This window comes from Monodon monoceros, unplaced genomic scaffold (genome assembly GCF_005190385.1).
Source record: "Monodon monoceros isolate NGI ecotype Baffin Bay Population unplaced genomic scaffold, NGI_Narwhal_1 Super_Scaffold_12, whole genome shotgun sequence".
Taxonomy (NCBI): domain Eukaryota; kingdom Metazoa; phylum Chordata; class Mammalia; order Artiodactyla; family Monodontidae; genus Monodon; species Monodon monoceros.
This window is the reverse complement of record NW_021703768.1, coordinates 61,054,735-61,072,228: the sequence shown is the minus strand read 5'-3', so window position 1 is coordinate 61,072,228 and position 17,494 is coordinate 61,054,735. Positions and strand designations below refer to the sequence as shown.

The window sequence follows — 17,494 nt, the reverse complement described above, 5'->3', positions numbered from 1 at the left end:
AAAACACCCTAAGGTTGGCAAATATTCATCTTACCAGGAAAAGTTGATTTTTGAAAAGAGCTGCCAGTTACTCAGAGCCCAGTCTGGTGAATATAACCAGATTAACATTTCTTGTTAATAAGGTGTGATTATAATAAAGCATTGATAATTCTGTGTGTGTGTGGTTCATAAACTGGCCTTGAAGGTGTTGTACATTAAGGTTAAGTAAAGGGAGCACAGTTGTAGTAGAAATTAAAGCCCATTTGAGTGGGTTTATGATGTCAATGAATTCAGATAGCCCTGGGAGTCATTACATATTTAAATAGTACTAGATGTTTCTCTTTATGAAAATCTTAATTATGACATTCTCTAAAATCTGACTTCATAGTATTAAAATGAAGGCTTTAAGGAAAAGCAATAAATGCTAATGAAAGCTTCATTATTTCAGTATATATTCTCCTGGGCCTTTGGTCAAGGTAAGTAATGATCAGATGAATGAGCTGGCAGAAGTCTGTTAGTAATTGGAAGCTAAGTAACACACTGTCATGTGTTTAAATATATTTAATAATATTCCACCAACTTTTCCCTGTCTTGCTTTCTGGGCAATGAAACGTAGATGAGGAAATTTCTGGGCATTTTAACAGAGATGAGCAAAGCTAGCTTTCAGTTGGAAAAATTTCTGAAAGTCATTCTTACTCAGCAGACACAGAACATTGTTTGCCTCCATCACATTAGCTTCCCCAAGTGTGTCTGCTCTTCATCCTCCAGGGACTTTTTGATTTAAATGTTTTCCATCAACTCCAATTTCTAACAACCTGATAAATGTTGCTTTTTTTTCTTGGTACTTCAGTGCTCTATTGTTCAGACTTAGAACCACAAAACCCCAGGGTCTGAGCAGGCAGAGTTACTATTATTTCAGGTGATTAGAGGAGATACATAATCAAATGAGGGGCTGCAGCCTCAGTCAGGTTCTGCTGTCTACATATCCAAAACCCTTAAAAACATGACTAAAATACTTTGAAGGCAGAGTCTATAAGATTTCCCTAACAAGGTCTGATTTAGAGACAGATCTGAAGGCATTAAAAACAACAACAAATTGCCCCTTCCCCTCCACCCCAAGAACTTCGGCTTTTGAAAAACCTTTGAAGTGAACAGAAACCATTTTGGATTAATACTTTTTTTGAAACTATCAAGACCTTCATGTGACTACTTGGCCTTTGCATTCTACCAAATAGTATCTAAAAATAAATGTAAGCTCCAAGACTGCAGCAAGTCTTGCCCAATTTGTTTACTGCTGTATCCCAAGTGCCGAGAATAGTGCCTGGCCTATATTAAGGCCACCTGCTGAAGGAATGCATTGCTGCTGAACTTTTATTCTTATATAAAAGTAACTGAAATCTAGTTGTTCGAGTTCTCCCTGTAGCTTCCCTGCTCCCACAGGGTACTGAGAGCCAGGGTGACCTGCGAGACCTCCCTATCATTTTCTCCAATGGCTTCATTTCCAAAGTCATGCAAAATCCACCCCTTCTTTGAGGATGACCTCAAAGGGTCACCCATGATACCTTCTACCCTTTCTCACCGTCTATCATCTACCGGTCTCCTGTTCATTCTCCAATATTCATTAAGAAACCCAGCTCCTGATGCAGTCTTGTCCACGTATCATCACCTCAGGGAATGAAGTCGACCCATCCACTTACTCGCCTCATCCGTCATCCTCCCTGACTTCTACTAATAACCACCATCTCTGCTCCAGAAGTCTACTCCCAACCGTGCCCTTGGTATTTTTTTTCTTTTTAATAAATTTATTTATCTTTGGCTGCGTTGGGTCTTCGTTGCTGTGCACAGGCTTTCTCTAGTTGCGGTGAGCAAGGGCTACTCTTCATTGTGGTGGCTTCTCTTGTTGCGGAGCACAGGCTCTAGGCACACAGGCTTCAGTAGCGGTGGCGCATGGGCTCAGTAGTTGTGGCTCGTGGGCTCTAGAGCTCAGGCTCAGTAGTTGTGGCACACAGGCTTAGTTGCACCGTGGCATGTGGAATCTCCCCAGACCAGGGCTCGAACCTGTGTCCTCTACATTGGCAGGCGGATTCTTAACCACTGCGCCACCAGGGAAGTCCCGCGCCCTTGGTATTGATAGCACAGCATAATAACACTAACAGTCACTAATATTTGAGGGCTTATTATGCACTGGACACTGTGCTCAGTGCCACACAGGCCTTCTCTCATTTAAACTTCCCAACAACCCCATGAAGACATTAAACTAGAGGTTTAAATAAATTTTTAAATGTCACTCAGCTGAGGAGTGGTGGAGCTGTGATTTGAACCCAGGTCAGTCAGACTCTTCAGCCAGTGCTCTTAACCATCCCACTGGGATGAAAAGAATCAAAACTTAAACCCCAGCTCTACCACTCTATCACACAGACTTTTTGGCCTTGAGCAAAATAAACACCTAAGTCTCAGCTTTCTAATTCATAAAATACTGGCAGAAACAAAGAAGATAATATATGTTAAGTGCTTACTTAGAACAGTACCTAACATACCACAAATGTGTGTTCCATCCATCCTATTAACAAATGCTTAATGAACACCTCCTAAGCATCCAATCCTGTGGCAGGTACTGAAGACCCAGCAGTGACTAAGACAAACAAGTTCTCTGCCTTCACAGGTCTACCCAGCCCCTGCTGCATGCTCAATAATAAATATTTGATAGAACAAGCCCTCAAGGAGGTCTGCTAGCCTCCACTCTGCCTCTCTTCAATCAGCCAGTTATTTTGCTATAAAGCAATCTAATGAGGGCCCTTCCGGGCTTAAAATCCTTCAGAAATTCCTCATTTGCAAAGAGAAAAGAACCAAATTTCTTAACACATTATGTGAGAGCAACTGTACATAAGTGGCTCAGTTCTCCTCCCTACACCAACCTCCTCTTCTTTAATCAGTGAAACTCTTTCTTCATTTGAAATCTATTTGGAATCTTGAATTGTAAACCAGATCAGTGTAGACCTATTCTGTTAATGGCATGAGAACTGGAGTCACCAGTTTGGCATCCCAACCCCTTCCCACCCCTGTCACACACACACACACACACACACAAACACACACACACACACACGCACACACACTCACACACGCACCCCTGTAGCTCCTAAGGCAATGCCACAGGTTCTGTCAAACAGTTTGAAAACCAAGTTTAGATGAGTCTTTTTCTAACTGTAGGGCACAGCCCATTAGTGAATTATGAAATCACTTTAGTGGCTGGAATCTGATTTGGAAAACAAAAATAAAAGTGCATTACATGAACTAATGGCTAAGTATTGGTATATAAAACCTGTTATATACGCACACACACACTCTCACATTCTGAGCTGTGATATAAATTGTATTTCTTAATGTGGATCATGATCAAAATGGCTCGAAAGCCATTGCTTTACATCCTCTTGTAGCTTCAGTTCCTTCCATTTCCTCAGTCACATAAAACTCCATCCATATCAAGCCACTTGTGGTTCCCCAAACCCATCTTGCCCTTCCTCTTCTATGAGTGTAAGTGTATGGTGCTAGGCGCCAGGAACGCAGTTGCAAGAAAAAACAAAATCTTGCTTACACGGACAAATATACAAATCACACTATTTAGCTGTGAACCCAAATAAGTAGTCTAAATGAAACAAATATGGATTTTCAAGAACATGTACCAAAGACAATTAGAGAGACAAGGGAGCCATCCCTGAAGAAGAATCAATTAGCAGAGATCTAAAGAATATGTCAGTTAACTAGGTAAAAGGGTAGAGGAAGAGCATTCCAGACATAACAAAATATAGGCAGCCCTGGGATGAGAGAGGATATGGCATGTCTGACGAACTGAAAAAAAGGCCAGAGTGCTGGAGCCCAGAGAACGAGTGGGAGGGTAATATGAGACAGGACAGGAAAGGCTGGCAGTGGTTAGACCAGGTGGGGACTTATGGGCTAGGATTTTGTTTTCTGTCCTCAGAGTAATGGAAAGCCATGAGGACGATTTAAACAGGAGATGATGAAATAGGAGTTTTGAAGACACTGTGTCTGCAGTGTGGAGGATGGACTAGAGGGAAGGAGTGGCTGCAGGAAGACCAGTTAGGAAGCCAGTAGAATAATCCAGGCAAGTAGTGACAGTGAATTGATTCACTATATTGGAAGCCAGAGGAAAGAGGAGAGAGGGTGTGGTAGTGAAATAGAGACCGACTCCTAGGTTTTGGCTTGCATAACTGGGCAGATGGTGCTGCTACCTGAGAGTAAACTGGAAGAGACAGGGTTTGGAGAAGACTCTGGGTTCAGTCTTAGATAAGCTACATTTAAGGTGACTTTGAGTTGGATATGTGTCTTGCTAAGACAACCTGGAAGCCATGGGAGTATAGCTGGTAAATGAAATTGGGCATATGAGTGTGAGGAAGATACCTGGGCTTGAGCCCTGAATGCCTCTCCACTCTTCCTGGTGTTGTATTTCTACTTATGATAAATGTCTATGAATACACATAGTTAACTACACACTTTTACTGCTTTAAAGTTCAAATATAGAAATGATAAAAAGCAAAAATCTGCTCACTCCTTGGGCTTCTCACTGCGGTGGCTTGTCTTGTTGCGGAGCACGGGCTCTAGGCACGCAGGCTTCAGTAGATGTGGCACGCAGGCTCAGCAGTTGTGGCACACGGGCTTAGTTGCTCCACGGCATGTGGGATCTTCCCAGACCAGGGCTTGAACCCGTGACCCCTGCATTGGCAGGCAGATTCTTAACCACTGCACCACCAGGGAAGCCCCAATCTGCTTTTTTAAATCAGCAATGTAATAAGAATATTCTTCTCTATCATGGTATAGACAGTTCTATCTTACTCATCTGAATGGCTACAAAGTATTACATAGTAGGCCTGCATCACAATTTAACCAACACCCCAAGTCACCACTAATGGATAGCTGGGTTATCTGGCAGACAGTTACCTGCCCATTCAGTAGCCATTGTTCCCCTCTGCCTTGCTCACTGAACCTGATTTTGTTCCAACAAGCAACATGTTCTGCCCTAGGTGATAGTTCAGGATTGGCTTAAGGCAAGTGAGACCATCCTGTTGGCCTACCTTTTCAACTTCCCTTGCAGCTATGGGCAGTAATGTTATCAGGCTCTGGCTAATAACCCTAAGTAGAAGTCTGTTGTGAGAGTTTCTGAGTAAGCTTTTGCTTTCCTGATAAAAGAGAACTAACAGGAATACTGACTGCTCTTTCCCCTTTCTTCTGTTTTGGACATGACTATGATGACTGAGGTTCCAAAAGTCATTTTGCAACTACAATGCCATAAGCCAGCACTAAGAAGAGTAAAGCAGAAAGGCAAAGAGAAAGCCTGGGCCCTGATACACAGACACACACGTAAACAGTGACTCATTTTAAAGAATCCAAATGTATTTCCACTTTAAAGCCTGAAGAAGTAAAAGGAAATGTTTTAGACCAAAGATTCAAGGCAGAGATATAAGTGATGCCCTACAAAAATAAGAAGCACACTTAGAACAACACAATGGGGAAATACTTTCAGCTGTTCCTGAGAACATCTTTAGATGCTAGGTCTAGAAACGCCTTTCTGGCTCCCTGCCAAGCACACCCCTCTTTCCTGCAACTCGTTAAGGAAGGCCTTTGTATACAATCTCTCCTTGTTGGAAATTTCTATTTCTTTTGCCTGCCTTTTGAAAATGTGCCAAATTAAGAAATAATCTTTTACATGAAAAGTTGGAAGGTGTTTGAATTGGGTGAACCATAACTTTTCATAAGTTCACAACTAGAGTAAGTGAAACATCAGAAGTAAAAACTTTTAAAAACAGACAGAAAAAAATCCCCCCCTTTATGAGAAAAGGTGCTTCCTGGCTATTTAATTCTAGAAAACAATTTCTGTTATTTTACTGTAATGGTGATGGTTTCTTCTGTTCTCAATTTTGCCAGCTTCTCATGTTCTGGCAAAATACGTTAGATTTCTCAAAATTCAGCAACTTGTAGCTCCACTTAAACACTTAAAGGCTATTAAGTTAATAAATTTATACTGCATGAATAAACTATAGTTTTAACTATTAGACGCAAAACAACTTTATGTGTAATTCAAATTGTACATAATCCATATTTATGCTTCTAAACAAACAGAAGCTCACATTTGTACTACTTTTACAATTTACAAAGTGCTTTTACATACATTTTCCCATTTTCTATTCAAGACAAACATGTGAGTTAAATATTCTCATTTCACAGGTAGAAATAGAACCAGACATTATTCAGTGCTTTAACCAGTATATAGTATAGCCCTGAGACTTTAGATCTGCAAAGGGTTTTAATAAAGCAAATATCACATATATTTCAATTTTTATCACCATTTTCAAGTTTCCATTTTCTTAACAAAAGAAAGCAATGAAAAAGTTTTCCACAATCTAATAATAAAAATGGGAAATATTACATAGACAGTTGTATACTAACCAAATGAGTTGAGATTTACCAGAAGCAAGTTTACTCTGAGGGTCCTATATTGTTACCTATATGTAGGGCACCGGCACCAGAACCACATTTAGATGAGTAATTTTTCTACTTTAGAGAAAATAATGCAGGACACTCCTAGTGCCTCCAAGTCTAATGTACATATATGTGTATGTGTTAGGGTATGTAGGTGGCCAAAAAGGATACAGAAAAATACTTAATCTAGATTTTTAGAATTATAGGACCTCTGTTTTTCCCATCTTAGGCCTTTAATAACTTGACAATTGTTTGGTCATATGTCTCATCTTTAGTAATATATTTATTTTTCTTTCCACACCCCCCTTTCTTCCTAAGTACCCTGTACATTAAGACTAGAAACTCCAACAGGTAGCTTTCTTTCTGAATTATCTTCCCTACTGCATACTTTTTTCCAGAATTTTCCTTTCCTATTTCTATATCTTGAAGACATTTCTTTATAGTAGATGAAGGAGCTATATAGCTTATATTCATTATGAGAAAAGATCAGTTCCAGCATTGATTTCCCAGCAAAAAGCTGAGAGAAAAGTTGAACAGAAAGGAAAAGAACAGTGTTAACGGGCAGAGCGGTGACACCTGCACTCAGAAAGCTGCACTGCAGTCTCCGAAAATCTGAGGGTATCCTTTCATTACTGTGCTGCCAATTTACAGAGGAAAATTCTGGCTGGTCATGAGTTCAAAGCAGACCAGTATGTTTAAATTATTGGTTCAATGAATCATTCTTTTTGATGTTTTTTATTGCATTTGAAGACGTTTTCAATAAGTATCTTGAGTTTGAGGCCTTGGCTAGGTAACCCTTCTGCAGTAGAAATCAGATTTTTCTGGCACAACTCCATTGCCAGCAATGGGATTTATCAAAACTACAAATGCCAGCACACTGAATATTTCAATACTGTACTCAACTGTTCATATCTAAATATTTCAGCTATGAAACAAACCAAAGGTAAGTGCTTAATATATAGTACAAATCAACAGATTCTTCACAGAAGAAAACAATGAGACTGATTTTCTACAACATGTCAGCTGTTCATTAGTTCTTCAATATTACTTGGGTTATTTCAAATATAATAACATTTATACACCACCACCCATGTTTTCTCAACATTTTCTACCTAGGTCCTAAAGGGCATAAACAAGGATGTATATAGTCAGAATTGTTTTTATAAACTTTCGATGTTTCTTTTGTTATGCATCATACAATAATGGAGAATATAAGGAGACAAGGACAAATGTACATTTAAGTTAGTGGTTACATGAATTTTGCTTATATGGCTAGTTGCTTATATGGGTCTTGCAAATGACAAAATAAAGTAACAAAGCTTGATAAGCTCATCTGTGCCCTGTGAACTTTAGTCCACTCATAGCATAACTTGATTCAGTCACTATTTATTAGTTTTTAAAAATGTTTTTTAAAAACTGCAAACCAGGGCTTCCCTGGTGGCGCAGTGGTTGAGAGTCCGCCTGCTAATGCAGGGGATGCGGGTTCGTGCCCCGGTCTGGGAGGGTCCCACATGCGGCAGAGCGGCTGGGCCCGTGAGCCATGGCCGCTGAGCCTGCATATCCAGAGCCTGTGCTCCGCAACGGGAGAGGCCACAACAGTGAGAGGCCCGCATACCGAAAAAAAAAAAAAAAAAACAAAACTGCAAACCACACTTTATTACACATTTCTGAATCAAGAGGGGGTAAATTGTGACACGGTTCCCTCATGCCACTGACTCTTTTGGAGAGAAAATTTCTGCAATTAAACAAGAGTTTCCAAATTCTATAAAAAAGCTTTTGTGTTCTATGACTGACCTTCACTCTACAGTCCCTTTGACCCAAGGCACAGTCCCTGGTGCATCTTTCTGAGATTTAGTTTCGGGGAAGTTTTCAGCAAACCTCTCTCGTGCTTTCTCCCAGTTCTTTTTGCTCTTGTTTTGGAGAAGGTGAACATCTTCAATTGAAGATGGCTTGCCTGTTCCCAAGCCTGCATGTGTTCGCCGAAGTTGAAGCTGGATCTGTTACCAAAAGTTAAGAAGAGAACTTACTGTAGTATCTAAACACACTGAAATCTGCTGTATCCAATTTGGTACTTTAACTATAATTCTTTGAATTAGAAAATATTGATACCTAAGAAAAAACTGTCAAATGCATCAAATACATACAGGAATAAATACATGATTATACATGATTATACATTGTCTTGCTTGTCAATAAGTACAGTTGACTCTATAGAAAACAGAATGCTCCTTAAATAGCAATCACCAAATTTCACTGAGATGCTGCAGAATCAATCTGTCATCTACTCTAACGAGAAGTAAAAGCAATGGATGTATTTAAACCTACAGTCCAAGCCTCACCTAAGTAAGTGAACAGGTAAGTTAAACATTAAGAGTCATAAAAAGAGAACTTGTTTATTTTCATAAAGGGAGGGGAGGACTTCGCATTATTTTGAGAACCATTGCAAGCCACCAGTTACTGAGTGCCTAATATATTTCAGGCACCTTTCTAGGGGCTTTATGTTCAGACATCCCTGAAAGAGTTCTCATTATCCCCATTTTTACATATGAAAACTGAAATCCAAACTTGCCCTAAGTCGCACAGCTAGTAATAGAACACATATTCTAACCTGACTACTAAACCCATGTTCATCCCACTGTACCTCAATGAAATGAGAAAATTTACATTAAACTCACACTGATGCACCCATTATTTCTTCAGGTACCAACTAATTATCAAGAAAGTTCTTTGATCATATTACTATTTTGTAAGGTTTTTGTGAAAGAGAATCTGAACCTCTGATGAACCATGGGACTATAGAATTAAACCACTGTATTGTTTTCCAGACATGATTCTCTCTATTGCTTGTTACATGCTCTGAATCTTGAACCTAAAACAGATTCTCCAGCTAGTACAGAGTCTGCCTGTTCGTAAAGTAACACTGTGATTGCTCTTGCATGTTAGGACAAGGCACAGTAAAGAAGTCATTAAAAATAACTAAAAGACACAGAAGAACTTCTGGCTCAGGAAATAACATTCACTATCCTAGTCTGATGAAGGAAAAAACTCTAAGAGCCTTCCTAAGAACTTTAAAAACAAAACAAAACACATCATAAACACATATATTTGGTAACTGTGATTGCCACAAAGGTAGTAATTATGTCTCTTTTTGCTTGCTACAATACTCCTAGCACTTAAGGCAACACCTGGCATATAGTAAGTACAGTAAATATATCCATTACAAGAATAAAGAATGAAAGAAATCTCAAGTCTTACCGGAGTTTTCATTCCTCCACCGTCCTTCCCTAGGCCCTCTCCTTTTTTCCAACCCATCTTTTCCAACATCTTCCGACCTTTATTGCTATCAGTAATTTCACTTTAGAGAAAAGTAAGATGAGAGTTGACTTCTAAAAGACCATTTAAGTCACATTTATAATAAATTCATGAATTAAAAATAACTGGTACAACTACTTTAGAAACTATTGGGCATTACCTAATAAAGTTGAAGATACACAAATTCTACTCCTACATATACTACTTAACAGAAAAGGGAATGTTTTGCAGTCAAATCTAACAATAACCACAAATCAGAAACAATCCAGATGTCCATCAGTGGTAAAGTGGATAAACTGTGGCATATTCATACAAGAGAATATTATATGGCAATGAAAATAAAACGTACCGAACATAACAAAGTAATGCTGAACAAAAAGAATATAGACACAAAATAAGTACTAAATTATTCCATTTATTTAAAGTTAAAAAATAAGTGAAATTAATCTGATGCTGGTGAAGTCAGTAGAATAGTTACCTTTCGGGAGGAGAGAGGAATAGTGATTAGGAGGGGACACTAGGAGGGTAGGTTTCTGCGGTTACTGATAATTTTCTATTTCTTGACCAGGACATGTATTCTGCAATGTGTTAATCTTATGATGTATCACTGATATTGATACTTACATTTGTGAATTTAACATCAACGAAAAAAGTTAAAACAAAACTAAACCTCTCATTAACTATTTGCATTTTGTTTTATGATTTTATGGTCTGCTAATTTAAGGGTATTTTAATTTTATGTTCTATTACATTGTCTTTTCAGTTCTACAAAATATGTAAATTAGCTCTTCAATAACAATAACCCAAGCAATGTCAGACCAATGGATTTCATTTTTCATTTCTGTCTTCTAATTTAACTGTAATGCAATCTTCATATTCTCCAGCAATTATTTCAAAAATATTAAACCTTAAAATATATTTGTCATGTTGCTTAGCATATCTAATTTAAAATGCTATACCTCATAAAATGTGACTCCATAAATTCTAAGATGCACTGTTAGTCTATGTACCATCAAGAAAAAACTGCTGTCACATGTAACTGTAAAATTCTATCCAAGTAATATATCTTAGAATCAATAAAATGACAATAAGTCAAAATTTAGTAATTGTTAGTTCTACATGAAAGATTTAAATGTTAACTAAACTTAGAATTTATATTCTGAGAAACAAAATGTAGCTAATATATGATTAAATGCAGAAATATAATGGTTTTGTAGGCTTCAAAATTACATTTTTCATGTTTATCAATGCTAGTTTACCAAGAGAAACGAACTGAATCAAAAATAAGTAAGGGGGCTTCCCTGGTGGCGCAGTGGTTGAGAGTCCGCCTGCCGATGCAGGGGACACGGGTTCGTGCCCCAGTCCAGGAAGATCCCACATGCTGCGGAGCGGCTGGGCCCATGAGCCATGGCCGCTGAGCCTGCGTGTCCGGAGCCTGTGCTCCGCAACGGGAGAGGCCACAACAATGAGAGGCCTGCGTACCGCAAAAAAAAAAAAAAGTAAGGGACTACCCTGGTGGTCCAGTGGTTAAGAATCCGCCTTCCAATGCAGGGGATGCGGGTTCCATCCCTGGTCGGGGAACTAAGATCCCACATGCTACGGGGCAATTAAGCCCAGGCGCCACAACTAGAAAGAAGCCCGCACCCCACAAGAAAGATCCCACGTGTCACAACTAAGATCCCGCGTGCCACAGCTAAGACGTGACGCAGCCCCGCCCCCGCAAAAAAAAAAACAGTAAGAAAAATAGTATTTCAGGGTCAAGAACAGAAGCAGTTGAGTTCTGAAATAACTATTAAAAGTATCAGTCCATACCAATTTCTTACTAGCCCAGCCTCCTAAATATCTAATATATAAAAGTATGGTCACTCATTTGTGTGGCTACAATGTTAGCTATGCATATATATGTGTGTTTAAGTTTGTATGTGATAAATCTGTATGTATACTTACATATATGATCAGTAATTTTCTAGGGAATAACGCAATACCAATATTAGAGGAAAATGTAAACAGATGTAGAGTTTCCATCTTGATCTGTATTATTCCTTTAAAAGGCTACCTATCAGATTATATAGCCCTATAAATCACATCACCCTATGAATCTGATTATGGTACAAAGACTGTTTCAAGCAATTAAAATTTAATACTTACGAATGAACAGATGCAGGAGCATCATCTCTTTGGAAAGTTCCTTCACTTCCAATCTGCTCCCTACGTTTTCCAGCTCTATCTTTATATTTTGGATTCTTCAAAGCCTTTTCATCTTCGTAGTCTGTATTCTTCATAAACATGAAATATTCATTGAGGAAAACAAAACTGATAAATAAAAATATAATGTCTGTATATTTGCCTTGCTTAGCAAATATGGTTCAATGTGGTCTCCATTAAATAAGCCATGATATAAATTAAGATATACAAATTAAGACAATTACATTATTGAATATTTCTATTCTATCCCCTTTAATATAGTGAAAATACAGTATATTTTGAATCAATGCTGTGTACTCATATTCTCATATGAACTACCAGTATTCAAAAAAATATGGAGAACCCCTGGGGCTGGGGAAAAAAATCTACTTCTCCTTTTCTCTAAGGAACTGAAAGTTCCAAAGGACCTAAAATATTTTGATACTGTTCCTTAGAAGGGAAAAATGTAGAAAGTCTTTAAAAAATAGATAAAAGGAAATAAATGCTCTTTTACCCTGGCAATAGCTTTTTGCTTCAATACAGCTTCATTATATGATTAATCCATCACTCCACAAATATTTTCTAAGTAAAGAGTAAGTTATGCCCTATGCTAGGTGACAGAATGCAAAGAAATTTATAATCCTAAAGTGCAGACACACACAGTCTTCAGCATGTTACAGTATGACTGGTTCGACAATTAAGGTATACACAAGATATGGCAGTGGCACAGAAGAGACAGGCAATTCAGCTTGGGGTTTCAAAGGCTCCTCTTCCCCTTTGTTACTATTTGCTAATCTTTACATAAAAAGTACAACATTCATCCAAAAAGATGCTACAGACTGCTAGAGCAATGCAAGTAAAGTACCACAGAAGTTTTTACTTAATTTTGCTTTCAAAACAGAAAAATACAGACCACCAACCCTAATGGGTATTCCCCCCAGAAAATGATGTAGAAATTAAGCTAAAATTTTTGAAAAAACATTTTATTCTCTCTTTATATATCTTCTATTTTCCTCCCAAATTAACCTCTTAACATTTTTTTCTATTATGATTTCTCTCCCTTAGTACAACAGTAACAAAAAATACAATTCTGCATAAAAATATGTTATTTGTTATCTGACTTGTTCATAAAGTGTAAAAAACACTGGACAAATTCACTTAAGACCTAGATCCTATATCTAGCTCTGTCGTTTAGTAGGTAGGTGCCCAGCTCTAGTCTCTCTAATGTAAAATGGCAATATTAATTAGTTTTCTGGTCTACTTATAGGATTAAATGGTAATTTTTTAAAACTGCCTTACTGAGGTATAATTAACATACAGTAAATTACACATAAAGTGTACAGTTACTTTTGAGGTTCATATAAACTTATGAAACCATCACAATTAAGATAATAAACATATTCATCTCCCACAAAAGTATCCTCGTCCTTCTTTGTAATCTATTCCTCCAGCCCCTCTCCCTGTGCATCTTCTCCTGTAGCCAGGCAACCACTGATCTTTCTGCCATGATACATTAGGTTTGCTTTCCTAGAATTTTATAGAATCGAAGTATATAGCATGTTGAGTTGATCTTTGAACAACATAGGTTTGAACTTCGTGGATCCACTTATACATAGATTTTTTTTCAGTGCTAAATACTACAGTACTACACGATCTGCAATTGGTTGAATCTGTGGATGCAGAACCCCAGGTATACAGGAACTGTGGACATAGAGGGCTGAGTACCAGCTATATGCAGATTTTTCAACCAAGGTGAGAGTCAGCATACTTAATCCCCGGGTTTTTCAACGGTCAACTGTACTCTTTTTGTCTGGCTCTTTCACTCAGCACAATCATTTTGAGATTCATCCATGTTGTAATCTGTATCAATAGCTTATGCTTTTTTATTGCTAAAGTGTTTGACCATATAGATTTAACATAGTTTGTTTATCCATTAATGATGGACAGATGAGTTTTTTCCAGTTTTTGGCTTTTAGAAAAAAAGCTGCTGTGACCATTTGCTCACTAGTTTTTGTATGAACATATGCTTTCATTTCTCTTGGATAGAAATGAAATACTTTGAAGTAGAATGGTGAATAATACAGTAGGTGTACATTTAACTTTTTGACAAAGTACTAAACTCTTCTCCAAAGCAATCACACCATTTATATTTTTACCAGCAGTGTATGAGAGTTCCTGTTCCTCCACATGCCCCACCAACACTTAGTATGGTCAGTCTTTTTAATTGGTTTTAAATTGCAATTCCCCAATGACTAATAATACTGAACATCTTTTCATGTGTGTATTTGCCACCTGCTTTGGTGAAGTGTCTATTCAAATCTTTTGCTTATTTTTAAATTAAGTTGTTTTCCTTTATTGAGTTTTCAGAGTTCTTTATATACTCTAGGTATAAGATACATGACTTTTATCAGATATATGATTTGCGAATATTTTTCCCAGTCTGTGGCTTATCTTTTCATTCTCTTAATCGTGTCTTTGGAAGAACAGAAGTTTTGGAGGAAGTACAATTTGTGCTTTTATGGATAGTGCTTTTAGTGTTAGATACCTTAAAAAATCTTTGACTTTCTTTTTAAGGTTTGCTTCTAGAAGTTTAAATTTATATGTATAGTCCATTTTGAGTTCATTTTTATATGTTATGAGGTGGGGATCAAGGTTGTTGTTGTTGTATGTGGCTATCTAATTGTTCCAGCACTGACTGTTGAAAAAAGACCATTCTCTTTCCACCAAATTGCCTTCATGCCTTTGTTGAAAATCATACACACACACACACATATACACATTTATCTATGTATCTATCTATCTATATGGGTCTATTTCTGGACTCATTATTCTGTTCCATCAACATATTTATCTTTTTGCCAGTACTATACTGTCTTTATTGCTGTAGTTTACAATAAGTCTTGAAATCAGGCAGTATTAGTCCTCCAACTGTGTTTTTCGAGGGTATCATTTTAATGCAAGTTTTTTAAAAACCAGAAATGGCTATTCCAATATAGGGTATTATCATCACTTTCCTACTCCAACCTCAACAGTTGTTGAGGTAAACAGTAAAAAACTAACAGGAACTACATAAATCTCAGAATCATTCTAAATAGCTCTCTTTTTATATATAAAAATGGACTATGCTTATCTACAGGCAGTTTTATACACAACCAGATGCACAGTTTAACACATGTGACAATATTTAACTCCCTTACCTGCAAACCATATTTTACTCGTATTTTCTTTAATTCTTTTCTCCTTTCCAGCTCTTTTTCCTCCTTACTTAGAGTTGGACCAACTAAAAGGAAAAATTGAGTTTGGTTTAAAGAAAAAAAAAAAACACTAAATCTGATATAATACTGTTTATTTAATAATGAAAAACTAATAGTACTAGTATCCCATCTGCAGATTAATAAAAAGTTCAAATAAATTAATATAAAAGGATCTTAGGTTGTGATGATGTCCTTTCAGCATTTTGGTAATTAAATCTACTTGGAAAGTAAACCAAAACTCAAAGATTATAGGAATGTTTTAGATACTGAAAGAAACACTGAACATCTTAATTTTTCAATATGGTTACTGTAATAGAAATCCAAATGCAGAAATATTGTGAGTTTTCCAAAGGAACATAAGCTTGTGCAAAAGAAAAATAATAGAACCCAAGATTCACGTTACTATGTAACGTGCCATACTCATTTTCATAATGTAGTATGAGAAAACAAAAAATACATAATGAACGTGTATAGTTGGTATTTAAAGGAAACAAATGATGTGAAAAAAATTACTTACTAGTTAAAAGGATCTTTCAATTTTTAAAGCCTTAGATGAGTGGGTTTTAAACAAGATAGTAACATTTTACAATATTATTTATTATAGAAAGTAATGGTATATACACAGATAATATATCAAACAAACTATAAGTAGGAAAGCAAATATATCCACCAATAAATCTTAATACCTTGGCCTATTATTTTCTATGTTACTATTTTACATCAGAGTTTAACTGTGGATGACTTTTTATATCAGTAAACAGATGTTAAAAGGGACACCAATCTCTATTTATGTCACAATTACTCCTTTGAAGTACATTTAGCTACCACTGCAGCCCTGCTTCAAAAGCCTATAGACTGGATTAGCAAAAACAGAGCTAATGATTATCATTCCTGGTCATAAAGTAACCTAATGCTGTAATAGTACAAATTACTACACAGAAAAACCAACTACAATCATAATCTAGTAGTCTAGGTCTCAAATTTGAAATACATGTCATTTCTTAGTCTCATTTGATAATATTCACTTAAATATAAATGTATCTCAATAGAGTATTATATCAATTAGATATGAAGCTGGTACTGATACTTTTTTAGAACACGCAGTGAATTAAAAAGCTACCATGCCCATAAACAGTATGCTTCACATACCAAAAGGTTCATCTTTCTTATCAAGACGAAGGTGAGCTCTAACCTGCCCTGGTTCACAGCCATCACAGGTATCACTGCCAGGGTGAATGTGAAAGGACAACACGGTCTCTCCAATTTTCACTTCATCTCCATGCTCAAGTACGTAAGGGTCACATTTAGTTTTGGGCTAAAGGAGAAAAAAATTACAAAGCCAAACCCAAGAGAGTTACATATGGTTATTTTATTTATTTTATGTCTACTGTAAGTAATGTCTGATTATAAAAAAAAATTGAGATTGTTCTCAATGAGATAGACATATGCACACACATTTCCACAAAACTTGAAGGTGATGCATAATATTCTACTAGTTGAGAAGATGACAGCTGAATCGAGCAACTTCTAATTTTTTTTTAATATTTATTTTATTTATTATTATTTATTTTTGGCTGCATTGGGTCTTCGTTGCCAGGCATGGGCTTTCTCTAGTTGCAGCAAGCGGGGGCTACTCTTCGTTGTGGTGCGCAGGCTTCTCATTGCAGTGGCTTCTCTTATTGCAGAGCACAGGCTCTAAGCACATGGGCTTCACTAGTTGTGGCACATGGGCTCAGTAGTTGTGGCTCGCAGGTTTAGTTGCTCCGCGGCATGTGGGATCTTCCGGGACCAGGGCTCGAAGCCATGTGCCGTGCATTGGCAGGCAGATTCTTAACCACTGCGCCACCAGGGAAGCCCTCTAATTTTTATATTATCAAAATCCACTGATCTCCCCATCTCCATGCCCAATCCTATCACAGAAATACCCAACTCAAACTTCAAACAGTCTATTACCAAAATGAAAAATCACAATCAAAAAGATGAAGTGTTAAGGAGATAGGTGCATCATATTTCCCTTTTTCCGTCCTCTCTTGATAATTCGGTTTTATCTCATTTTTGATTCTTATAGACTAAGACCTCCCTCCCTCCCTTCCATATATTATCTTATTATGTGCTAAAGCACTTTGTTACATGTTGGGATAGAAGAGTTAACTAAATAGACATAGCCCCTGCCTTCAAGGAGTTTACAGTTTAACAACATTTCCTTTAACAGTTTAAACACACACACACACACACACACACACACACACACACACACACACACACACACA

The 17,494-nt window shown here is 37.2% G+C and overlaps 1 protein-coding gene across 2 annotated transcripts in view; it reads right to left on the bottom strand.

Moving 5' to 3' along the window:
• Positions 1-6,286: 6,286 nt before the first annotated feature.
• AGGF1 (angiogenic factor with G-patch and FHA domains 1) overlaps positions 6,287-17,494 on the bottom strand; it is a 48,511-nt gene continuing 37,303 nt past the window's right edge. Inside the window, exons 10-14 of one of the 2 annotated variants that reach the window (XM_029218266.1) lie at positions 16,374-16,539; positions 15,168-15,250; positions 11,935-12,062; positions 9,730-9,829; positions 6,287-8,471 (exon numbers count right to left, since the gene is read on the bottom strand). In XM_029218266.1, the coding sequence (XP_029074099.1) occupies positions 8,271-8,471; positions 9,730-9,829; positions 11,935-12,062; positions 15,168-15,250; positions 16,374-16,539 (678 nt within the window). In that variant the 3' untranslated portion in view covers positions 6,287-8,270. Of the gene's footprint in view, positions 8,472-9,729; positions 9,830-11,934; positions 12,100-15,167; positions 15,251-16,373; positions 16,540-17,494 lie in introns of those variants that run through there. The other variant, XM_029218267.1, reaches the window with a different exon arrangement.